Source organism: Lontra canadensis, unplaced genomic scaffold (assembly GCF_010015895.1).
Source record: "Lontra canadensis isolate GAN:19392208 unplaced genomic scaffold, GSC_riverotter_1.0 scaffold20, whole genome shotgun sequence".
Classification (NCBI taxonomy): domain Eukaryota; kingdom Metazoa; phylum Chordata; class Mammalia; order Carnivora; family Mustelidae; genus Lontra; species Lontra canadensis.
The window spans coordinates 4,404,942-4,431,303 of record NW_022631014.1 but is presented as its reverse complement, the minus strand read 5'-3'; the positions used below and the strand labels follow the sequence as shown (position 1 = coordinate 4,431,303).

Sequence of the window (26,362 nt, the reverse complement as noted above, 5' to 3'; positions counted from 1 at the left end):
AGGATATTATATTGCGTAAAACACACAGATACAGGCTTCCGCACAAATGCTGCCTGTGCGTGTTCCAGATATGGGGTGCAGATGATTTCATTTTAAAAGTATTTTCCATTAGGCTTGACAATTCATATTGGAGCTATAGCCAGGAGGAAGCCAGAATGTTCCATTTTTAAGAATATTTTAAAATCTAATTATCAGAAATCTATATTTAGTTAAATATGATGTTGAAGAGAGTGAAACTTGTAGCATGTACTATTCATCATTGGGTTCTCCTTCCCACGTACATCTTTTCATGCACCCCCCACCTCAGGCTGACATCAGAATGAGCATGTGAAATTGATGATTTTATAGGTCAGAAATGATCACATGTTGGCAACTTAACATGATTTATACATATGTGCATGCAAATGCATTTTGGTTATTCTAACAGCGATCTAGTGTGGGAGAAGCACACTTCATATGAAAGTGAATTGCTCTTTTTGTTGTTTCCTTTTAAAATGGAAATCTGGAAATCTCCTAACAGCCCCATAACCTGCACCATGGTTGGTCTACATGTCATAATAATAACAGTATTCTGAGCAATAATAGATGTAACTATCATGTATTGAGCACTTAGTGTTTTGAAATTCACGGACTCCTTTAATCCTTATGATAATGCCAAGCTCACCAAGGACAGGGACTGAATACCGCACCCCCCCCACCTTTTAATTCCCATCACCACAGCCGCAGTGTCTAGCACAGAGTTTAGTACATGGTGTGGGTTATAGCAATATTTGACAGAAGGATGAATGAATGGGTAATCATAGATTGTTACTTCTACTTTGCCAATGAGAAACTTGAGCTTTATTTTTTATTTATTTATTTATTTCTTGTTTATTTGAGAGAGAGAGAAATCACAAGCCAGGGGCGAGGGTGAGGGGGAAGGCAGAGGAAGAGGGGGAAGAAGACGCCCCACTGAGCAGGGAGCTCAATCCCAGGACTGCAGCATCATGACCTGAGCCGAAGGCAAGCACATAACCGACTGAGCCATCCAGACACCCCGAAAAACTTGAGCTTTAAAAAGGCTGCATAAATTCCCTGTACCAGCAGCAGAAGGGCTAAGATTGGAACCAGGTCTTCTGAACACAAAATCCACACATTTCATCAAATACTGTGCTTCCCTGTAGCCACCATAAAAAGCCACCCTGTTTTCTTGAAAGGTCTTGGGAAAATGTGACACGGATATGAATTACAGAGCAAATGAGGGAGGGGAGTTGAAACCTAGTGTGAAGGTCGTCATGCTGGCATTTAATGAAAAACATAGGACAACTCTGATGCTTATCAGAGGGGAGGTGGTTGGAGGGGGGTGGGTGGAATAGACAACGGGGATTAAGAAGGGGTCTTGTGATGAGCACAGAGTGATGTGGGGAAGGGGTGAATCACTATATTGTGCACCTGAAACTAGTATAATGTTGGAATTAAAATAAAAACTTAAAATAATAAAGTTATGAGGAGAAACATTAAAAATAAAAATAAACATAAAATAAATTCAAAATGAGTAATAAAAATGAACAACAAAAAACCTTTATTTTCTCACCCAAAGTTAAAAAAGAAACAATAAACTGAGAAGCATCTTTTCAAGTAATTTTAGCAAGAATTAAAATATTTGAGGGAGAAAAAGGAATGTTCTCAAAACACTGTGTAGCTTGCTCCCTATTACTTTAAAATGTACCATGATAGCGGCATACTGCTTTAACTGATGCACCTCTTGAGTCCTGAGGGTCCCAAAGAAAGTTCCCACTAAACATCTGAGGGGGGATAAACTGGCATCTGTAAGGGGGAAGACCAAAAATTTGGGGATCGTTTTCCTGCCTGTTTGCAAGCAGAGCCTCTGTATTCCATGTTAAAACCAAGTAAGAGTGATTTCTTTGAAACAGCTTTTAAGAACATAGCCATAATGTTAAGTTGGGAAGATCTAGCCCATTGCCAGTAAGGAAATCATATATTAGATGACTACACATGTTCACAAATTAATTTTTCTCTCCTGTCTAATCATCTGTCAGTCCCTAAAATGATCCATTGGTCCCTGTGGATGGCAATTGGGGATTCCTTCCTCCCTCAAATCCTCATCTTCATTTACTACTTTACCATTCTCTTGGTCTACTAACATTCTGACAAGTTGTTCTATTCATTTCCACCAGAGCTGCCTCTCCATCACTGGCTTCCATTTGGTGTCCGTTAGCTGAATCTGCAGCAAGGAAGGGCAACTTTTTAGATCTTACATCGTCTGGGCTCTGGAGTGGGTACTGAGATTTCTCAAGGTCCTTAGGATGAAATACCCATAAAACAAACATTTTTTTAAATAGTGCTAACGGTCTATTTTAGCATAATTCTCCTAAGTTATTATGAAAACATTTTTAAAATATTTTATTTATTTATTTGACGCAGAGAGAGAGAGATCACAAGTAGGCAAAGAAGCAGGCAGAGAGGGGGGCAAGCAGGCTCCCTGCTGAGCAGAGAGCCCGATGCAGGTCTCCATTCCGGGACCCTGAGATCATGACCTGATTTGGGGGAGTTTCATCAGTCACTTGCAGGACTCTTTAGGAAGGAGCAGGATCTTTTGATTTATTCCGTCAAAATCAGATAGGATAACAGAAACTGAAATTCCATTGCCCTGTGGTAAGAACTTATTACCTGGTTTCAGTGAAAAGTCTGAGAAAACCCTCAGTCATGGTTCCAACTTTGGTTTCAGGTAGAGCATTTGGGGAAACTGGGTATACCAATCATACCAGAAGAATATTGACTTAGAAAGAATTGATAAGGAAATATATAGAAAGGATGATTTGGGTCTGTCCAATCTATGGTTTAACACCATTTCTCAGTCTTTCTTTACTCTAGGCTCTCCAAAGTAATACACAAAGAGGCCCAAAGAAAGATACTTCACATTCTTGATTCTTTTAAAAATCATATAACATGCAATTTTTCAGAGTACTTTGGTCCTCATTTAGTCAAAGACTAGCTAAAAAAATAACTTTGCAAACTTAATTGTGTCTATCTGTTCATACTCTGACTCGTTTTTGTTTTTTTGTTTTTTTCTGGCTGGGAGCCCTATGTTTATCCAGATTTAAAGCATAATAAGACAGTAGATGCATTTGTTAGTTTAATGTAATTCTGGTTGCTGTGTAAATCAGTCAAAAGATGGCAATAGTTCTAGGTATGCCTGGGTGGCTCAGTCAGTTAAGCGTCTGACTCTTGTTTTCAACGCAGGTCATGATCTAGAGGCTGTGTGTTGGATTCCACGCTCAGTGCAGAGTCAACTTGAGATTCTTTCGCTCACCCTCTGCCCTGCCCCCTACTCTCTCTCTCTCTCTCAAATAAATAAATAAATAAATAAATAAATGAAATCTTAAGGTTGTATAACAGCTCTAATAAAATATCTAATAACAGATATTATTAGATAATAGATATTATTGTCTATTTTATTATCTAATAAAAGTAGATATTATTAGCTCTAAAATATCTAATAATAGATATTGTAAATTTTCCTCTGTAACACCCAAAATATGTGTACTCCCTCCATTGGCACATTTCTTCAAACTGGTGATTCAGAAATCCAGGTCCTTTCATCATGTGGTTTCAACATCTTTAGTGTGGCTTTCAAGGTGGCTATGCTTGTTTGCATCCAACAAGAAGAAGGGGAAAAAACCTGCAAAACTATGCTTGGGAAGTTTTGGTGAACTGAGGCTGGACACACTGGTCACTTACATTCACACTCATTGTCTGTCACTCAACCACATAGCCACTTACGTATAAGAGAAGTGTAGTCTGCCTGTTTGCCAAAGAAGAAATGTGTTTCTTCTATGAGTTCCCTGACATTGTGCTCCAGAAAGTAGGCAGTATATCACCAAAAATACCCTGCTTTGTTTCTATGGTAAAGGTTGAGGGCCATAGGAGAAAATAGGAAATCTGTTCCATCAGAAAGAACTTTTTAAAAATTTTTAATCTTTTCTCCTCTTCTGGTTATATACCTTTTTTTTTCATTTTCATAAATAGCTGCATTAAAGACAGAACTCTGAAAAATTTTTCTTGTTGTTTTGGAAGTATCATGAGTTTTGGGGACCGAAAGACCTGACTTCAAGTGTTTCTTCTCTGGCTCACTCCTTATGAACCTTGGGCAGGTAACTTAGACATTATGAAGTTTAGTTTCCTCATCTGTGAAATTAGTATAATAAAATCTAATTTTTAGAGAAACTGTGAGCTTTAGGTAAACTCTGTTCAGAAGTACATAGAATATATTCACTGGCAAATATTTGGTAGCTATTATTATCATTACTAGGGCACTTGTCTTGTTCTTTGTTCCTCACCTGAAAATCTGTAGGAAGGATTTGATCAATTATGTTCATGCCAAGCTGCTGTAACAAATAGAATTTAAACTAGAGAGACTTGAGAACATAGGTGGTTATTTCTCTTTTACTAATTTTTCTGCAGTGAGCATTTCTGGTTGTCAGGCATCTCTGTTCCATGTGGTTTTGGTGATGTAGCAAGTCATGGCCACTGAAGACATGGAGGATACTGAAGACCAGAGGGTAGCCAACTTAAAATGCTAATCTACAGAGGAAATCCTAAATGTAATATTTCTATGAATAATTAAGATTGGCCCCTTATTTAATCTTTATCTAAAAGTTTGCTCTCAAAGTAACAAATAAATCTGAAAAGATTAACACTAGATGGTTTGTGTATAGGTTATTTTACATTATCCCTTCTCTTTATTTAAACTTTAAGATTTTCTACTTCAAGGGCTTTGTTAAAAAAAAAAGTGAAAGTATTTTGAAATAACTCGTTGATGATATTGAAAATATTAACTCATCTCTGTGCTATTATGAATGATAGAAGCAAATTGCAGTCTGTTTCCAGATATCCACTTATAATATGGAAACATGTATTAATAGAATTAGATAAGAGAATAGTGCTCAGTTCAGCATGAGAGTGTCAGATGACAAAGTTTGCATCTGGAGATACTTAAATTGGCAATTCCATGACCAAACATTCAGAAACTTCATGCAATCCAGATCATCCCCAAACCCATTGTTCCAATCAATTGACTAAGCATTAAATTATCCCATCCTGTATTACAGTTACCAACAATATATGTGTTGTAAAACCCAGAGGATACTTCCATGCTCTCCTTTTTTTGTTGTTGTTGTTTTTTAATATTTATTTATCTGAGAGGGGGAGAGAGAGAAAACGAGTGGGGGAAAGGGCAGAGGGACAGAATTTCAAGCATACTCCCTGTCCATCACCAGGCTCCATCTCAGGATCCTGAGATCACAACCTGAGCCAAAACTGAGAGTCAGATGCTTGACCGACTGAGCCACCCAGGCTCCCTTCCTTGCCTCCTTTTATCTGATATGGCAGCAGTCGGTGCTGATAACCATTCCCTTCCAGAAGCTGTTATCTCTCTTGGTTTCCAGTGATACCAGATTCTTCAGGGTTTTATCCTATTTTCATTGTTACATCTCTTTCATCTCCTTTTCTTGATCCACTTCCCATAATGCCTATCTATATTTGGGATGTCCCACAACATAAACACTTGTAGCATACATAAATATTTAATAAACAGATAAACAAGTAAGTAGATGCGATCTTCAGCCTTAAGGCATGACACTAATAGCATTTCAGGAAATGGGAACATAATGAGCAGAGGAGCCTGTGGAACCCTTCCACTTGGAAGATTTCAGGACTCACCTTCGAAGGTGCAAACACAGCTTTGGCTAAACAACCACAAAGAACAGGGTTTCCACAATTCCTTATTGAAAGCTAAATTTTGGAACAGTTTTTGCAAACCTCATGCTTGATTTTTCTCTTGGTTTCCATGCAGCTTGAATCACTGACTCATTCTTGAAGTTCTTTTGTTGTTTTAATACATTAAATTAGCTCATTACAGCTGAATATGTAGTGGAAAATAGCATCTGTTTACACTGTAATAATATAAAAATTACTTACTAGTAACAGAATAAAGAGCAATTTGCAAAAGCTAATCATATTTGTGCACTTGTCTGCAAAAAGTAAATTGTTAATGTATGCCCAAGAGGGGAATCACTTGCTGGTTTAAGCATTGAGAGCAGTGATATTAACAAGCATCACTTAAAACAACTCCTGTATTTAAGATTGGATCCAAATAGTCCAACCTGTCATGAAAATACAGATGCTTATTAATTTTGTTTTGACCCTGGTAAATTCAAACAATCTGGGGATTCAGATAATACTATGGAAAATCCAATGGTTAGAAATTTCTTAATATTTAAAGTCAAAGTTTTAATGTCTTCTTATTTAGAGAACACTCTTTTTTAATTTTTTTTAGTACTAATCACAAATACTATTAGAAAAAAACAATGTCAAAAGCACTCCTATATATCCTCCAAAGCATTAAAGGTCTGTTCAAAAATTGAAAATTAACATTTGAATATATTGAAAAATTAGATAAAGATCTTAGATTTAGTAATCTTGTGGAGTTCTGGGTTTTTATTTATTCACATGTACAAACTAGAAAGTGCTTAAATTTTATAATTATTGACTTTTAGATGTTACATGTATACAGATTTTTTAAAACAAGACTCAGAGAACAAACTCTGCTTTGGTCATAATAGGTAGAAACGGTGTTGGGTTTTTGGTTTGATTTTGTTTCTCACCCACATTTATCAGGAGGAAAGAAAGAACTCTAGATGAAGTTAATCTTTAAATTCCCTTTTTCCAGATGCCAGGATGAGACCTATTCAACTAAGACGGTCTTACTTCAGACATGTTAATAATATTCATTAAGCACAGTTCTCTCTTACGTTTAGTCAGCTGCTGATTAGTAGTCCCATCCTACCTTGTTGCTTTTGACCTACCCTTTAATAAGATTTCTGTAAATGGCTAATTCCATCCACTACAGTTTTAACTCACAGGACAACCTACTGTCGTGTCTGGAGGCCACTCTTTGTAGCCTTCAATAGCTGGGCTTTACCAATCCTCATTTTGCTGCTCTAGTGATAGTACTTTTATCTTTATGAATCAAGCCTCTAGAGACCAAATGCTGAGATATGGTATTCTATATAGCAGAGAGAATCGTGTCCCTTATTTCTAGTTAAATTATGGTGGTGTGAGATTAAAAAAGGAATGATTCACTCTGAGGCTGAAACTTGAAGATTTTAAGCACTTTAAGGAAAGACTTTTTTTGAAACTAAGTGATGAAGTATACTTGAGCTCAATGAAAAATTTGGAAATTGTTTTCCCATGCACTATCAGCCGGAGTCTTCATTAACTCATTCAAATGTTGCAGCTGATTAAGGATTGTGTTTCACTGGTTAAACAGGAAAAATCTTTTATTTGCCTTTCAAATGGCATTTCCCAGTGGTTTCAGTTACCATCTGTTTCTGATAACTCCCCAGTTTAGCTCTAGCCTAGACTTCATCTCTCAACTCGTGACCACATAGCTAAGTGCAGAGCCTACACCTTACTGAGATGTTTTAAAGACTCATGAACTCAGCATATCCCAACCCGACTTATGCTCTTTCCCCAAACACTGGGACCTCTTTCACCATCAACAATTCTAGGGATGGAACCTCCAATCATGTTTGCAAGAGGCAGAAATACACGAGGCATATTTGAGACTACCTGTCAAAGTTCGTTGTCAATTCTTGACATTTTTAACTCACATATTAAGCAAATCTGTGTATGCTTCTGTCTCCGTTTTTGCTTTCATCATCTAATTCTTAGCTATAGCCATGTTTTCCTTGGGCCACTGCAGTAGGAATCTGCCCCTCTTCTCCTTTCCCACTCTGGCCCTCCTCCTCCTATCCAGCGTTCTTTGCTCCTGCTGGGGTGATCTCATAAAAATGTAAAATGTTTGTATTTTTTGTGTAGCCTAAAACTGTCAAGGAACCTTTCCTATGAACAAAGAGTAAAAAGTACAATCTTTAACCAAGCCTACAAGGCTCTTTGTGCAAGAGCTGAAATTTCCTGATGCCTGAAGGCTTCACATTTTGGGATATAAACAAACATCACATAGTTTTCCATACTTTGTTTAGAACATCAGCATTGCTTTATTGGAGCTGGTATGGAAAGAATTGAACTAGGTAGACCCTCAGATTGATGCTAATAATAGCATCTAAAACATGAACCTAAAACAGATGATGAGTAAAATTATATGAATTAATGACCACAAAAATCAAGAATAATTTCTTGTTCATGAGCTCAATATCTATGCACTATTTAGCCTTACTTATGTCCTTTGCAATGTGAGCTACTATGAAGTTATGTAATAAGGTTGTCCTCCATGTTCTAGTCTCTTTTGGACTGGCAACAGGAGCTGTGTTGTGGTCTTTGAAGTTAGACAGATAGGTGCACACCCTGCATTGCCTTTACTATGTGGTTGAGTGGCTCTAGCTTTCCATCTCTCCATTTATAAAATGCTCAAGGTAAGTGTGTAATTCCCTCAAAGGTCTTTGCAAGAAATGAGTGAGAATGTTCATATAGAGCCCTTAACACACTACCTTGCACAGATGAACATTCCACAAATGCCTCCTACAAACAACCTCTGTGTAAAGGAACAGCAGGATCTCCTTCATGCATTCATGACACACAGAGCTCTTCCTCCAGTAGTCAGTCAGGAAGAAATCCCTTTGGCCAGAATTCCACCAAGGACTACTGATTGCCCAAGGGGGATGCTGTGCTCTTAATAACCTCACCATTTATGGAAGCTTTCTCTAAGCACTAAACTCATGGAATTAGTGTTGCTAACACAACTCATGCGTCGCTGCTCAATCAGGGAAAATACTTTCTTATGCAAGGGGAAGAAATTTTGGCATAACAAGAAATCGAGCATTTATGCATGCCCGGATAATTCATTCTTCTAGGGTCATAGCCACTATCTATTCTCAGCTCATTCTTCTTCCAAAAGTTAATACAAGGTCAAAGCCATTTCTACCTGTAACTTTGGTTATAAGTTAAAAACAACAACAACAAACACTGTTTTCTGTCCACCAAATATTTTCCTAAGTCCAAAAGACCATTATTTGAGAAGTTGGGTGATTTTGCTGGGTTTTGCCCCCAAGTTGTCTTACCTCAGACCTCTTTGGTCATAAGAGTGTCTTGAGGTGGGGTACAGTGAGCATTACTTCTCTTATTTAAAAATATTTTCTTCTCTTTCTCCTAAACCCACAATTTCCACAAAATGACAATTTATTCACAATTTTTTTTTTTAATTTTTGGAGTTCTAACCTAGGCACTAAATTGATTTATACAGATGAACTCTAGCTTTCTTTTATTTTGACCAAAGAAACGGGCCATTTATTCTCATTGTTGAGCCCCCATTCCATCCCAAGAAACCTTAGGTACTTTGAGATCATTTATCCCATTGAATTGCGTGAAGGCTTTGCCAATTTTTCTAATCATTGGTGTGTTTTTTCTCCTGATTTTCTAGACATTTTTTTATGTAATGTGAAGTTTAACCTCTTTGCAGTAGGATTTGCAAGAATTTTTCATAGTTTTTTTCAAATATTTTACTTTGCCTTAGGTAATTTTTTATAGAGAAGATGTGTAAATGTAATTTATCAGTCTGACTTGTCTCTGCTCTATTCCCGTTACTACAATAATGTCTGGCTACAGTTCTGTGAGTCCTTTGTGAATGAATGGGCAGCAGCTGGAATATAGGTTGATTATGCCTATAAGGGTCTAGGTTCTTGAGCTTATTTGTCATCTCATTCTTCATCTTTTCCCGGTATAGTCTGTTATGGTTATGGTGTTTAACTGTTATGGTGCTTAACACTGACAAAACCTCTATCTCAAATATAGATAGTGATTTGTGAACCCAGTGAATCTAATTAACAATTGCGTATCTTAGAGGTCATATTTGGGACAAATTCATTAAAGTTGCAATAAGAATAATTCTCAAATTTTAGGAATTAGAGATTAGAAATGCTACAAAATAATAGAGGGAAGCCCTTCCTCAGTTTATGGAAAACTAGGGAATTTAATCATTTTTTCCCCAATGGAAGGTGCTCTTTTTTTCAGCAAATACAAGGTATATATTATTATGTGGGTTATCAGGGAGGAAATTAGGTTAACGATGTCATAATTAACTTCCCTGTATTGTTTTAGATGATAAAGTATTCCGTTTTGAAAGTTTAAAGAATGTTAACAGAGAAGTAGCATTTTCCAAGTACTGAAAATGCTTATATAAGAATTTAGTCTTTCAGAGAAATCTTAAATTGCAGACTCAACACTGGAATAATTCATTACATTTCCTGGATTAAAAAAGAATTATTAGTTATTTATCAAAATGTTTAGAATGTAAAACAATCTCCACTTATTCCTTCGCTATAGTCCATGCAAAGAGAGTTCCTGTAAATAGCACAATTTGTGGTTTATGATAAGCTTTCTCCCTGCGAAAAAATAATAGTTTGTGTTTGTGCCAGATGCTTTTCCAGCATTAAGTGCCATAAAAATTCCCTAAAGTGTGTTCAACAGATAAGGCAAAGTGCCAAAGAATGGCAGAGAATTAAGTTGAACCCTGTTCACATACAAAATCCGTTGAGACACCATATGCATATTTCCATTTTAAAATCAAAATGTTAAATTAATTCAGCATGCATTTAATAGGCACCTATTCAGAGATCCATACTAGGTTCTAGGGACAGAATGATGAGTAACACCAGGTCTTTCTCTCTCTGCTGAGAGAATCATTCTCTATTAGAATAAACAGACATTGAACTCTTCTTATGTCAGTGACATAAGTGTTATAACACAGAGATACTCAGGACTCTGTGGGGGAGGTGACACGTGATGAGTAGACATCTGCCAAACAAGTAATGGTTCTTCAGACAGAGGGAAGGAGTCACGCAAAGGCTTGGAAATTATTTCTTCTTGTGGTATGACCCTTAAGAGAATAAAAGGAAGAGCTATGGCTCCCTGAGCTACACAGCAAGCAGTTGTTCTCTCTAGAGAGCATACATGGTGACTGTGAGGGGTCAAGACTGCAGGGTTGTGCCAGGAGGCAGGTAGGTTGCCTGGAGGAGGAAGTTGGGGGTTATTTAGAGGAAGCACACATGCCATGCAGGGAAGTAAAGCCCTTTTTCTCTGTTACTGATACCAATACCTATGACAGCTTGACCCTCAAGTATAATTAGATTCAACATTTCTAACTCCCCTCCCACATTTTAAGTGGTACATGACCAGCACATACTGAGCAGAATGTTAAGCTATGGGTGTTGTGACAGGATATTGAATACTGGTTGAGTGGTTAGACAAAGTGGTTTTTCTGATTTCCATACAAAATGTGTTTGTGATTATATCACTGGAGTTAAAACTCATTAGAAGTATTAGGCTTACAAAAAGCTTCCATCAATATTGACCAAACTTAGGCAAAGCCAGATGTTCCTTTTGGCTTCATGACATCATCTACATTCCATACTTACATCATGCATCCATACCAGAGCCCACTGTGAGCCAGTGCCCCCCGGTCAGGACCCCACCAAGAGAGGTCAGTGGATTTGGATTCCAAATACACAAAAACAGTGATTTCACAGCAGGAACCAGACAGGACCTCTCAAATTAGCTTCTCGCACTCAAATAAGTTCTGTACTTTAGCACTAACCTTAAATACTTGAAAACATTAAGTTCTCACTGCTTAAAAGTCATGAAGTCTGTAGATGCATTGAGAAACTTTGATAAGATAAGTGAGTCCATCTAGATTACTTTTTTTATAGCTACATAAGTACTTAGTGATGAGGTATTTTCTTTGCTTATAAAAAACCAAAGAGTTACCTAATGTATCTGAGAAACTGTGACAACCCTCTCTTCTTTTTCTTTGTTTATTTAGAATTTCTTTCTTCCAGAGAGTAGTGGTGGTGTATAAAAATCACTCTACTCTTGTGGCACTATCTCTTTTGTTCTTTTTTTTTTTTTTTCAATTCCTGCGACTCTTACCGTCCATTTCTGTATTGAAAAGTACAGAAGACAGGAACACATTTAAAGTAAGGCATCAATCACTTGAGCTCAGAGAACACTCTTAATTGAATCATGTTTTTTTACTTCAGCACTCGGTGCAAGGGAATTTTCATTTTTATTCATAATGCAGTCATCTACTTACATGTTAACTACACAATCAAGTGTTAAAATAAATTATTAAATATTCTTTATGGGACCTGTGATTAAGTGATAAAAATATCTATATCACATCATTTTCCCCATTATGTAAGAGAATTTGAAAGGTACACATATTCACAGCAGTAAGGCAAGTGCAAAACAATGAACTATTCTGTCTTTTAAATTTCTTCTTCAAATATTTTGTTAAAAGGAGCAACAGGGGAGGCACTCTCTTAACTTACCTGAGTGTTCTTCATTTGTCTGCTGGCTAGAAGTCTCCCTTGGGAAAAGAGCCCTAAATACATAATGAAAGAAGCTAGACATGACTAACACTAAATCAGTTGGATGCATGTAAAATAGTAGATTAGATGCTTGTTATAGGAACATTTTAAACATTGTGCACAGGGCTTGATTTTTATTTATTTTTTCATACAGCTGGGGCTGTTCCCAGGCCCCTGAAAAATAAACCATAGCAAAGCATTCAATATAAACATAAAATAATGGGGTCAGAGGGTCATTCTGCAATGATAATTAGCTTGAAAAGAAAAGGTAAAAACTGGAAAGAGAAAATTTCAAGGACTTGGGAAGCACTTCTATGGGGTTTTAGAATTGCTTGAAGGTTACTAAGGTTGATTTGCTCTTTTGCATCCATCCCTCTTTGATAGAAGTTCCCCAACTACCTGTGTGTCAGTTATTTTTTATTTCTTACTATGACTTGTTTTTAAGGAAAGGAACTTTTGGTTTTTCTTGGGTGATACCCATTGTTCACATTAATAAATGTTAAATGATTCGATATTAATCTTTAAAAATCTAGACTTTGAGGGATGCCTGGGTGGCTCAGTTGACTTCAGCTCAGGTCAGATCTCAGGGTCCTGAGATTGAGCCCTGTGTCTTCCTTGGACTCCACACTCAGTGCGGAGTCTACCTGAGATTCTTTCCCTCTGTCCTTCCCCATCCCTGTAAAATTAAATAAATAAATATTTTTAAAAAATCTAAACTTTGGTTATTTATTAAAGAAGGGGCCATCTTTGAAGGAAATGCTCTAGCACATTTAAGATGCATGGTTCTGAAAGTTTAGTATGGGCTACAAGGACCTGGAGAAGTTGTAAAACCCACTTTGCTAAGCCCCCAGCTCCATTGTTTCTGATTCAGAATGGATCAGATGGAGGGTGAGAATCTGCATTTCTAGAAAGATCTCAGCTGTTGCTGCTACTACTAGTCTGAGGACCACACTTTGAGAACTAATTCTTTATATCAATGACAATGAAGCTGAGAGTTGATAATAAAAGAATTAAGATACAATAAGGATAGAATAACAATAAGATAGAATAAGAATAGAATAGAAATCTCCTATTGGCATTTGCAAAAGTAATATTCAGAATATTTAATAAGCTGCTGACCAACATAAAATGCACACTTGTCCTAACCTATAGGGCTGAGTCTGTAAACACTGCCTCAGTATTAAACTTGAGAGAGTATATATAACACGTAAAACTGTACATGGATGAATCAAAATGTTGAACTTTTTCCTGAAGTAATTTTTAATAATTCCTAAAATGTAAATCTAAAGTAAGTGTTTTAGAGTTTAGGATACTATATCATGTTTTATCATTTTCTTCTTTATCTCCAAAACAACAATTTAAGCTAGAATTAAAAATATCTGATAATTTCCAGAAAGAAGGAAAGAAAGAAAGAAACAAACAAACAAACAAACAAAGAAAGGAGGAAGGGAGAAAGAATTCCTCTGACTTAAGTATTATCCCTCCCCTCCTCAAAAAGGATTACAACTTGTCTAGTAACTACTCTTTCTTTTTCTGATGTTGCCTTTTAATATGATAATGTTCATTTAGTTTTAATGCATTTTCATATATGGTAAAATTACATGATATCACAAGCTAACAAAGGCTACCATGTTCCTTTTGAGATCACATGTGTTCATGAAGACTAATTGGTTATGGGAACTAGATGCGTGTGCTAACAATAAACTTAGTTTTTAAAAATCATATTAAGACACCTCATATTAAAGAGAGGTAGAGTAAAAACATACAATGTGTTGGTGCTAATGAGATAAAATGATAGATGGGGTGTCTTTCCCCAAATTTTCAGTGAGCTTCATAAGATAAAAGTGATTTAGCAATTGGCCTCTTACTTAGATAAGTAAAACAAATGTGTGTGTGTGTGTGTGTGTGTGTGTGTGTGTGTTTAAAAGAATGAGACTCCTCTCTCACTGTGGGCCATGTAACAATTACTTTTGTCTGCTTTGGGACTTCAGTTGCATTTAAACTTGAAGCCATTTTGAAATGCTAAAGATGAAATTTGAAGATGAGAAAGTCTGACTGGATCCTGATAACTAGGATGTGGTGATGACATTTAAAGTGGCATCATTCTATTCTACAGGAATGTGTGCGCATATCTTTAATGTCAGCACTTGCCTCTGGGATGACACTTGTTAGATTTCATGCTGTCATATGCTATTTCAAGGTCGGTAATAGTGATGTTTATTATACAGTACCCTAATATCACACTCATTATTTAAAAGGAAGCTATCAAAGCCTGGTTTCTATTGTTCTGCTCACGTCTGTGTGTACTATGATCACCTGATTCTGTTTCGGTTTTAAAATATGGAATGCTGAAATGTGCCATAATGAAGTAGTACATTTATTTAACCTTGAAACTATTCTTGTGAAAAATAATGGTTTGCTCGTGTCTGATGGTTTCCACGTTTCCAGGAATGACTTGATTCAGAAACTGGCTAATAATAGGAAACAACCCTGGGGGGAATATAGGGTGGTATGGGGCATCCAGTGCCTCTCTGCCCAAGGGAAAAGCAGCTGAGGTCCAAAGAAACATCTCTGGCCAACTGCTGTTTTTTCAAAATCTCCCAGCAGGACTCCAGCTAAAATCTCAGAAATATTAGATGGCGCTGAATAATTTATTCAATCCAGGAAGTGGTCAAAAGGGATAAAGAGAGCTCACTGGGTGTACTTCCTTCACGCAAGAAACACACCTTCATACAGCCCACCTGTATCAAGATGGATCAAAAGTTATGGGGTCAATATGCATAGACTAGAAAAATCTAAACCAGGAAAACCCAAGAGCTGTCCAATAAATTCTACAAGCATTCAGTGAAAGTCTATGACAAAGGAAATGTGAAATATCCAGGAAGGGCTATCTGTTTACATTCAATTTCCAACTTGTATGCCCACATCCTGTATGCCCTACATCATCGTAATCACCTCCAGGGCTGTCAACCCCTCTTTACTTTATATTTCCCCAAATTTTACACATCCAGATCTCTCTGTAGCACTTTGGATCTTCATTTATTTTTCAAATTTAAGGAAGGCTTAGTTACCTTTTTTTTTTTTTTTTTTTAGTCAGATGATTTTTAATTAAAATAATGATTATTATCAAGATGCTTTGGGACTATTCTTCAATTAACAAGTGAGTAAGCATTTTTTATCATGTTTTTTAATGGATCAGGTGTCTCACTTGGGAGCCCACCAACTATTGCTCATTCTGTCACCCTCTTTTCCTCATGACTTCCTGAGCCATTTCACTGAAATGAGTCAGCTCATTTCACTGAGCCTGAGTTGGAAGCATTGGGTTAGCTGTACCTGTGCAGAAAATATTTTGGGGGTGTAAGTATTTTCTTCACTTGCAGAGTGTTTTTTGCTTTTTGGGGTTTTTGTTTGTTTATTTGTTTGTTTTTTGGAGTAAATTTCTCAATATCCAAAATAGCGAGATTCACCTGGTCCTATGGTGTGTTAAAACAAAATCTTGTCTGATTTGAAATCCTACTGAGAATGAAGATTTGTTAGGAACCCTAAAATGTGTATTTTGGTGGTGAAATAGAGATAGCACTGTTAATCTAAATCTTCTCTTTTAAAATGTATTTTATACAAAACATCACTTTTATGTCAAGGGTAGGAATGCTGACAGAAGAGGAGAACTTCACTTTAAGGGAAGTATGTAGCCAGCTGCCTAGAGAAGATGACTGTTTATATTGTGGATTTAATTGAATATAGCATATTGCCCTTAAAAGATATGGCCAAAGGACTTGATTTATTAAAAAGGAGAACTAGGCAGAAAAAAAGGGGGATGCAACTCTGTCCATCAAAGTGGCATTCTTTATGTAGAATCAACACAATCCAATCTATCACTGGTTCTTCAATTAACTATAGCAAGTCTTAACTTCACATTTTGGCGCATACTATGTCTTTTGATGTTACGTGTTGTTGGAAAACTTGTAACTGATGCATGAGTGTCTTCTCTGTTCAAACTGTTTCTAATATAATTTCCATGTCCAGTATTCTTTCAATAACGGTACCTAGTCCTTTGAGAACACTTGTCAGAATGATGCAAATGAAGGTGTGGATTATTTATTTATCTATTTATAAAAAGATATTTTACTGTAACCCTCCCTACCACAGTTGCTGTGACAAAGAGGAGAGTGTGGTTATTTTTTTTTTTTTTTCTGGCAAAATGGAGCCAGAACATGGAGTGGAACATGGAGTTTAAATAAGTCGTGGGAAGTGGTAGGTAGTCTAACCGATACAGTCCTCCACTGAGATTTCTTCTTTGTGAGGAGACTTTTTAAGGGTTTTGAGCTGATCTAAGAATCTGATCTAAGAATCTCCCTGCCCTCTCCCATCCCACCCCAAGCCACCAAGTCTTCCTTTTTTCCAATAAACACCAATAAACATAGAGTTCTTTAAAATGATTTTCTATCTCAATTATATGTGTCTCTAGTAATAACAACAAAATAGTGTTAAGAAAATATAAACTTGGGAAAATGCATACTGCTGTTGAAAAGAAAATCCCGGAAATCACGGATAAAAGAATAGTATTAGTGTATTGGCCCCATTAAATAGTCAAAACACACTGGAGCCTCCTGACAATGGGCTAGAGCGTGAAAGACCCACATGTTTAAGGAATTCCACTCCCTTGAATTTCTCAGGCTACCTCTGTAGGAAGCAAGGAGAAAGAAAGAATCAGGAAATTGCCCAACTTCTGTGTGCTTCATCTGGACTTAAGCAGTGCATTTTCTTTTGAACTCTCGAGCTTCAGTCTTAGTCTCTGGGGTGTCCGCTTCCCTTATTATATGTGAACTTTTCCTTGTAGACACCTGTTGGAGATCGTATTAATAAGACACACTGTAGAAAGAGAAAACACATTTCCCGAGCCAAGAAGGTGAGAGCTACTCTTTTTTGTGGGGCCCTTGTTAATCTTCAGGAGCCCATCATCTTCTGTAGCAAAACAAAAGCAATATGAGTATAGATTCTTACCTTTTTTTTTCCCACTCCACCAAGAAAACGTTGTCAACGCGTTAGTGTTCAGCTACATTCTCTTAAGACAAACAATAGAATATTTCTTCCTTCGGTCCAGAGGTTTCAGAACGTGATTCCCGTTGCTTTCTAGCATCATTCTAAATAGCACCCTACTGTTCGGCCACCGCCAGAATTAGCTTGAATGGTACCTATTATTGAAAGGGAGTCTGTATTTGCAGTAATACAGAGAATGCCAGTTTAGAAATGAGCCTGATTGCATGGTTCATTTTGTTCTCCTTTGTAGAGCCAGGCTGCGGCCCACTACAAAGGCACGAAACATGCCAAGAAGCTCAAAGCACTGGAAGCCATGAAAAATAAGCAGAAATCTGTAACTGCCAAGGACAGCGCAAAGACTACCTTCACCTCCATCACTACCAATACCATCAATACCAGCTCTGACAAAACAGGTTAAGCGATGATCTTTGTTGTTGTCATCATCGTTGTTTGGGGGTCCCTTCCCTTGTCTAGCCCCATGTCTGTTTCCTTCTGTTCCTGCCACATTGATTCATGCTTGATCCATCTTTCTGCGTAATGGTAATTGTTTCCCCTCCTTTTTCCAATACCCTTAAGCAATTGATTAAAATAATCACTAGTTATATTGCAGATTTTACATTCGAAATGGTCCTGGGGCTGCTTTAGGGGGACACGAAAGCATAAAGGCACTTGAAGCCATGTTTCTGAGAAGCAAACCTTTTCACTATGTATCGTTTCTGTCTTGTATGCAGCACCTTAGCCTATAACCGCGTGACAGATTTGATTTAACTGTGAGTACACTGCAACGTATGCCAAATGAGTCGAGAAGGCCCGATAAGGGCATTATTACTGACAGGACTTATTCTCATAAATCCCAAACACTGCATTGTTTTAAGTAGTGGCTGTGTGATTCTGGGCCTGTTATGGCTGGGTAACCTTTCCTCTGCATACCCAGGTAAGTGTTATTGATACCAATTATTCTTTTTAACAGAGTCTTCACAGGGAAATAATGGCCTCTGAATGGCCTCTTGGGATAGTTCCTGCAAGCAACCAATTTATTCATGGCGGGAGAAGCCAGTGGGGTTTCCCTAAGCTGACATTTTTAAATATAAGACCGCTGGTCCTCAATATTTACATAAAAAGAAGTTCTGTGTGATTCATAGATGTATCAATAATACATCAATTTATAGAACACAATGGCTGGTACCTGTCGGTTGTTTTCTAATCCCTACAAAGGACGATGGTCAAGAAGCATTTGTGTCATCATCAATAGTAATATCTTAACTAGAAGAGAATCTTCCAGCCGTAACTGATGAAAATGTAAAATGCTACAGTGAACAAACAGACCAGATTAAAGCAACTTTATTACACACGGTGGCATCGATTAGACACATAGACGCTCCTCAAAGGTTCTGGAGAGATGTGTGCTCCTCTGTGAATCTGTAAGGGATAATGATGTTTGCTCTGAGTTCCCATGACACATGTCATGTCCTTTACCTAAGTATTATTGGTAGACGCATTGTGCCCCCTACTCCCTGAGAACCCCTTGTACTCTCTGAGGCTGAGTGCCCCTGTCATCTCTGTACCCTGGAACCTGGTCTAGCCTGGTGTAGGTACTGAGTAAAACATCTGTTGAATGGCTGCATTTTCTCTCACTCCTTTGGTTCTCTGATTCATCCAGTTTTCTGTCACAACATACTAATGGGGGGAAAAAAAGCTCTTTTCATGTTCATTTCTTTGGTATCCAGAGCAAGAGCTGGATTATGCCATCTTACTCATTCAGATGTAAAACCATATCAAGAAAGCATTAATCTTTTCTCTATTAACTGAAAATTCACTGCCTTATTTTGGGGGCTGTAGGGGAATGAAGAGTAATGAAGCAGGTGAGTGTAATTTCTGCTCCTAGATATCAGGGTACAAATTGGTATCCCTAAAGTTGTATTGCCATAAAGAATTTTTTTTTTTTTTTTGCAAAGAGATAGGAAGTAGGAAGGGCAAAAGAAATTAGTTTGATATAAAGAGATGGGATTTAATGTAAAGTTTTTGCTTGTCCCAGTCTTCTCTGTTCTTAGCTATTTTTATCAGTTGCTATTTGGGTTACCTTGTCTCCCCTCCCTTTTTTTCCCTTGACTCCTCTTTAAAATGAAAAAAAAAAAAAACTGTTAAATCGAGGATTCTCTTCATTTAAAAATATATTTGTACATAAAAATATATTTGTACTGCTAACTTGGGTTAGGAAAGGCTCCCATGTATATTGTCTCTGGATTATTTTTATTAAGAATGATTTTGTAAAATTAGTAAAATGTGATTTAATGCGTCTATGTCTTTTATGTGTGGATAAGTCCATGAATCACAAAACAACCTTGCATATTATGCAATAGGGTTAAATTTTTATTGTTAAAAAAATACATGATCTGTGATTCTAGAGTCTTATCTTTCTCTCCCTCTGCCTCCAAGTATTTAACTATTCTAGGAAACAAGAATAATAAATAAGTTATGAATTTATGAATACATAACTCCATCCCTCAGTCTTAGACACTGAAATGGAAAGGTTGGCAGTCATCAAGCTCCTGTCCTTTTAGAAGTTAAATGGAAACAGGTTTTGGATTGGGCCATGGAGAGAACATACATCTAAAAAAAAAAAAAAATAGACTCCCACCAGAGAGGTCAGCACTTACCTAACGGTTGGAATGGTGTTGAAATGGTGAAGGACCCTTTCAAGATGAAGCTAAGAAAATTTCAGAAGGACAGAAAGGGTAGCAAAGTCTGTAAAGTTTGTACAAATATCCTGAAGCTAAAGGAAGAAAGTTATGAGCGTCAGAATTACCTTGCCTTCCTAATTCATGGGAACTTATACCCAGGAAAAAAGTCACATAGGTTGAAAGACTAATAATTTCAGCACACTTATCAGATGTTTCACGCTGAATTCTGTCCTTAAATTTCAACAAATCTACCTATGGGAGGTAGCTCAAGACAGCTCCCGTCATTTTATAGCCTTCTTACCATTTGTATTGCAATATAAGTTAGTTGCACCTATGCTGAAAAATTTGAGTTTTCTTAAAACTATTACTTGTCCTTTATTACTGTCTGCTCCTTCATATTGATTAGGAAGAAATACAACCCTGAAAACAAGATGGGTCTCTGAGCCAGTTTCCTAGAATAATCAAATACTTGGAGGCAGAAGGAGAGAGAGATGAGACTCTAGAATCAAAGATCATGTATTTTTTAAGAATTAAAAAATTTAACCCTACTGCTTAATATGCAGGGTTGTTTTGTGTTTTGTGGGCTTATCCATACAAAGAAGATATAGATGCATAAAATCACATTTTACTAATTTTACAAAATCATTTTAATAAAAATAATCCAGCTGTATAAAAAAACTAATTGCATTTAAAAATGCAAAGTATACAATGATTTGATAGATGAGCACCTTAAATGAGGGTGGACAACAATAGTGAAAAAGATAAGAAATGGTGTGGACTTTAATTAAAACATTGATTTGGAGGTTTTCCTGGGATTCTCTAAAATACAAGTAGAATAGTCATAATAAGCAAAGTTTCAGTGCAGAGCTGCTCGATAAAAATAATTTTGACAGACAATTTCTCTTAAATTCCTAAATCATATATTATGGGTTTTAACTGGTGCCTTAGGGTAACAAATATGTCTACATGACCTGTGGGGTAAGTTCTTATTCACGAACTATAATTTTGGGATTTTTTTTTTTTTTTTTGTCATAGCTTATGTCAGTCTGCCTGCTGGCATGGTGAGCAAAAGATAATATTCAGTTATCAACCACCAACTGCTCACAGAAAGCCTACTTCCCCTACCTCTAGGCAAGATGAGACTCCCTAACATTAAAGCATAATTTTATTTCTCATAATCTAATGAAGAGTGTTAGGTTAGTGAATTAACACAAAGAAAAATTTCCAGACAAAAATAATATGTTTAAAAATATATCGAACACTTAAAATTGTTGGTACATAAGAATGGTTGCTAATCATTAGAGATAATTCAAAGAACACACTTTTCCAAATGTGGCCAAAATGATTATGTCTCATCTAGCAAGTTTTTTCTTTTTTAATGTCAGGTTTTTTAATACAGAAAAAGTAATGAGAAAAATTAAGAAGTATTCCCAAAGTAACTTAGCAAATGTAGTTCATTCTTCTTCCTGTGAAATGACAAATTCACAAACGTAGAATTAATTCCCAGGCTTGGTCATCTTCTGCTCTTTCCTTAGTTTTCCATTTTGGGTAATCTTGTTCATTCCCATGGTCTATGAGTTAAGTTAGGTTAGTTTATACTGCAGTCATAACCAACCTCCAAATCCTAGCGGCTTTTACAACTAATTATTTCTCACTCACACTACATATTAGCTGTGTGTTTTGTTGTTGTTGTTGTTGTTTCCAGATTAATTTAACTTTAGGCTAAGCTAATGAAGGAGTCACTAGTTGGGCATTGCCAAGTCTATAGTAGGGGGAGAAAAAAGATTGTGAATCAATAGGCTCTCAAAGCTTCTTAGTGGGAGAGACATACAATATTCTTCTCACTTTACTTTGTCAAATCTCATGATCAAGATTGATTATCATGGGCAGGGAAGAATAATCTCCTCCAGGAAGGAGAAGCCAAAATTAGTGAGAAGTAACACAGCATTCCTTTGTGCCTTCAACTATCATTGAAGACATCTATCCCTAGATGTCTCAGCATACTACATTTCTAGGCTAAACCCTGACCTGACTTTCCATAACTTATTCCATGACTTATCAGTCATTCCCTGGGATGGCTTGTCAACACCTGTTTTACAGGTTCACAAGGGAAAAAAAAAAAAAAGAATCTTAACCTTGACCACCATCTCCAACTTTGTCTCATCCTGTCTTCCTAGTTTCATTTTTAGTCCTGCAGTTCACAGAGTTGAAACATCCTAGGTGTCTCTTCTGCCTCAGTCCATGTCTATTCAGGTGCTGGAATCCACTCCCCTCCCGTCCTTTACTTGTTCAGTCTTGGTTACTACCCTCATTCTGGCCTCGTTTGAGTCTGTGCCTTGCCCATACAATTGCCCTAATCTCCGTGCAAGTCCAGGTGTCTCCTCTCTTGTCCCTTGACAACCATATCCTTCATTCTCCTGTCCATTTATACTAAACAGGGAAGATCATAACACCTACCCGTTCAGAAACCTTCAATGTACCTTCGTGGCTTAGCCTCATGGTCCTCTGTGGTTTGACCACAACCTACCTTTCCAAACTTCTCTTCTGTTGCTCACCTGCAATTTTCTGCACCATAAACACACCTTATTTTTCTGTCTTACCTTCATTTTCTGTCTTATTGTTCTTCCAAATTTCTCCTTAAAAGTATATCGCTTTTCTTCTCTCTGCATCTCAAATCCCATAAGAATCCATACCTATCATATTCTTCCTAAATATAATTTTTATGTCTTTACCTCCACCTATTGCTAGATGACATATTCATTGAGAGTATATACTTGATTAATGATTAATCTGGTTATTTTTTACAGAGTACTATTTATACAAAATATAATAAATAAGAAGCTTTAAAACTTGAAGTGGTCAGCTTTGTGTTTTTGTTCTTGATTGGGGGAACATCGCAATGCTTTAGACTTTTATAATTTGTGCATAGATGGTTCCGTGGAAGAACAATGGTCCTCATTAATCTAAGGAATTCTGAGATCTTACTCATAGGATTTCGGAGTTTTCATAAAGGTCATTAAGTCTAACCCCTAAGGTTTGTTTGCTTATTTGTTTTGAAACTCTCTAGATCTAGAGGTAAGGAACACTTGACATTTCTAATGTCCCTTCAGTGACTATCTGTCAGGAGTTAATTAGCCTATATATTGAGTATAGAGATATACCTTAATCATCTAACTGGTAAGATCTGAGAACATTTCTTCTGGTTCTAGTACATAATTCTCTTTATCAAGTCTCAGTGAATTGCAAATATATTCATGAGATAAAGTCACTATGTTATTTAAATTTGCACTATTCATCCTTAAGATTTAGTCCTCTTTGTATCCCCTTTTTTCCCTCTCTCTCTCTTTTTTAAATTTAAAATTATGATCCAGAGATATTGTATTCATCTGACTCAAAGGTGCTGAGAGTGAAATGTTTTTGAATCTATTGTTGAGAAGCACTAGAAATGCAAAGGAATATTTGCTTGCTCTGGGTTAATTGACTCCAAGTGTTTATTTGAATTCACATTATTTGATCAGGCACTTGGAGTGATAAAGAAACCTTTCTAATGACAAAAAAGATTTTTGAGGGGTGTCTGGGTGGCTCAGTTAGTTAAGCGCCTGCCTTCAGCTCAGGTCATGATCCCAGGGTCCTGGGATCGAGCCCCATATCAGGCTCCCTGCTCAGCGGAGCCTTCTCTCTCTCCCTCTGCTTCTCCCTGTGCTTGTGCTCATTCTCTCTCTCTGTCCGATAAAATCTAAAAAAAAAAAAAAAAAAAAGACTGAAAGCAAATACATCCAGAAACAAAGTCTCTTTGGGAAAGTCAATCAGTTGTAAGATCACAAAATCTGGGTTCTTTCCTAAGAATTACCCTCTAAAGCCAGCTGTTTACAGTAGGCCCAGTGCCAGGCAAAGATAAGCACAAACATTTTTCCCCCTTCCATTTTGGTAGAATCCAAATCATAACACTGGTAAACTGGAAATAGAAATGGTAGATGAATATTTTGTTAGGAAATACTAATTCCAGTGTCATTTAGGAGATCGGTACACAGTTTTTAATGGAGAAAAAGTGGGAATTAGCTTTGTTTTATTTTCATAAGGAAGATGGGAAAAGTTGTTTTTCTTGACATAGTCCTCAAACAAATATCCTAAATGTTGAAAATAACAACAATATACAAGCTGGGATTGATATCAGAAAGTTATGTATCTTTGGTATTATATTATATATTTGAATATATGATATAGTATAGTGTATAGTATATATAAATATAACTTTTAAACATACTTATTTATATGCAAGATTCTATCTTTCATGTCTGCTCCTGAAATATCCCATGGTCTGACTAATCAGCATTGCCTGCTTTCTATAAGGAGAGAAACACATACTTTTGTGGCTTATGAATCTATAGCTCTGTTGAAATTTAAGAAGAAATATGAAGTCATTTGAAAAGGGACACATTTCTATCAGCACTTAAAGAGCTGATGCAGTGGTGTACAAATGCCCCTCTTGGCGTAGTGGAAATTGTGCTAGCTCCTGGGGTCTTTCTTTTCTGACCCATTCTTCCAAACAAAACCTCCCTGGGACAATCAGTACTATGATAAAGGACCCCATTGCATGCCTCTTGGGCCAGGAGTTGAAGTATCATTGTGAGAACATTTATGCCTAAATTGCTTTTTCTTTTCTTAGCACTGGCTCATGACATGCTTCAGACTGGTCAAAGATAGAGACTTTTATCAAGTGTTCCCTTTTCAAGATGTGTGATAAGTGCCAGCAGAGTGTGCTGGTAGCAGATCTCTAGAGAGAGATTGAAAAAGAGAAGGGAAATTCAGAAGGGAAAAACATCTAACACTCATTTGAATATTGTGGCTCCAGGATCTTTGTATGTGAATCAGTGATGACAACTGTATATTAGAGATGATGTGGAAATAACACAAGATATTCTATCCTGTTCTCGTGCATGAAGAAATCCAGATGAATGGTGTTTTGCTGGTCCTACTAGGCTGATAAAGGTTTTGTCTTAGATACACTACATAAAACTGCTCCTTGAATCACAGAAGAATTTCACATTGAATTATTCATCTGGACAAGAACATGTTGTCTTCCTCAACATAATGAATGAGTGAAGCAGTTATAGACCTAAAATTTGTAAAGGACGTGTTGTCCAGCTTTGTTTGGGTGCAGGTGTATGGTGTGCAAGATAAAAGAATTAAGACTACCTTGACAAGCTAGTGCATAATTTTATGTTAGAGTCTAAAGCAACCGGGTGTCTAGCTTGCATGCATACGTGTGTGTATATGCATACATGAGGTGTGTATATATACACACTCTGTATATGTAATTGTCTTTTTTACCAGAATTATCAAATCTTAAAATAAATTATAGGCTAAGCACCTAGCCAGTATCTATGAAATACCAGACATCTGGATGAATTTTAAGAATTAAATTAAAACTCCCGGTGGCTTTGCCTACAGATGCCACACTTCTGAAAACATCTGTGTCTCTGTGTGTGTTTGTATGTATTCTTCTTCTTCTTCTTTTTTAATTCATGGAGGGATTTTTCCCTCCTATTTTTATGTTCTTAGGAATTGCTTAGACACATGCTTATATAAACTATTTCAATGGCAAGATAATAATTCTTAAAAGGTTGAATATCTACTACAAGAAAAAGAAGTTGAACAATGATCAAATATGATGGTATGTGAAGTGAGCACCTGTAAAAACATGTGGACAATTAGAAAACTTTGTCTTCAAATTGGGAAAGTGAAGAGTTTTCTATCTAATAGTGATAGACAGGAAATGTGGAACAAAACATATCAACAGTGTATTTCTTGCTGTCAGGAGACATAAAACTTCTACTGAATTCTGTAAAACCCAAACTGAAACAGATATTTAAACTAAAAATTACACTTTTATTTATGTCCTACATATGCCAAACTCTGAAACATAGCATCCAAACATTTTTGTAATCTAGCTCTTGCCTACCATTCTGTCAGTCCTCCGTATCTGTTCTTAGTTCCAGCCCAACAAAATCATGTGAGGGTTGCAATCAAGATGTGTATGTTCTTTTGCTTGGAAAAATCCTTTCTTATATCTCAGCCTACCCAATGCATCACATACTGATGCACAGAGGATGTACCTGTTATGTGCAATGTATATGTGCATGGATGCACAAATGCATAAAAACATATTCATACTCTGCCTGATTGATTCCTGTTCCAAGCTTCCATGTAAGCTTATTCTAGCACTTACTGAAATTGTGTGCTTCCTACTTGTAAACC

General features: G+C 36.7%; 1 protein-coding gene across 2 annotated transcripts in view; it reads left to right on the top strand.

Annotated features, from left to right (window-relative positions):
- The window catches only part of ZNF385D (zinc finger protein 385D), an 889,426-nt gene that overhangs the window by 795,409 nt on the left and 67,655 nt on the right, over positions 1-26,362 (top strand). For both annotated transcript variants that reach the window (XM_032860950.1, XM_032860951.1), the window contains one exon: positions 17,674-17,836. In XM_032860950.1, coding sequence (XP_032716841.1) covers positions 17,674-17,836 — 163 coding nt within the window. The remainder of the gene's footprint in view (positions 1-17,673; positions 17,837-26,362) is intronic.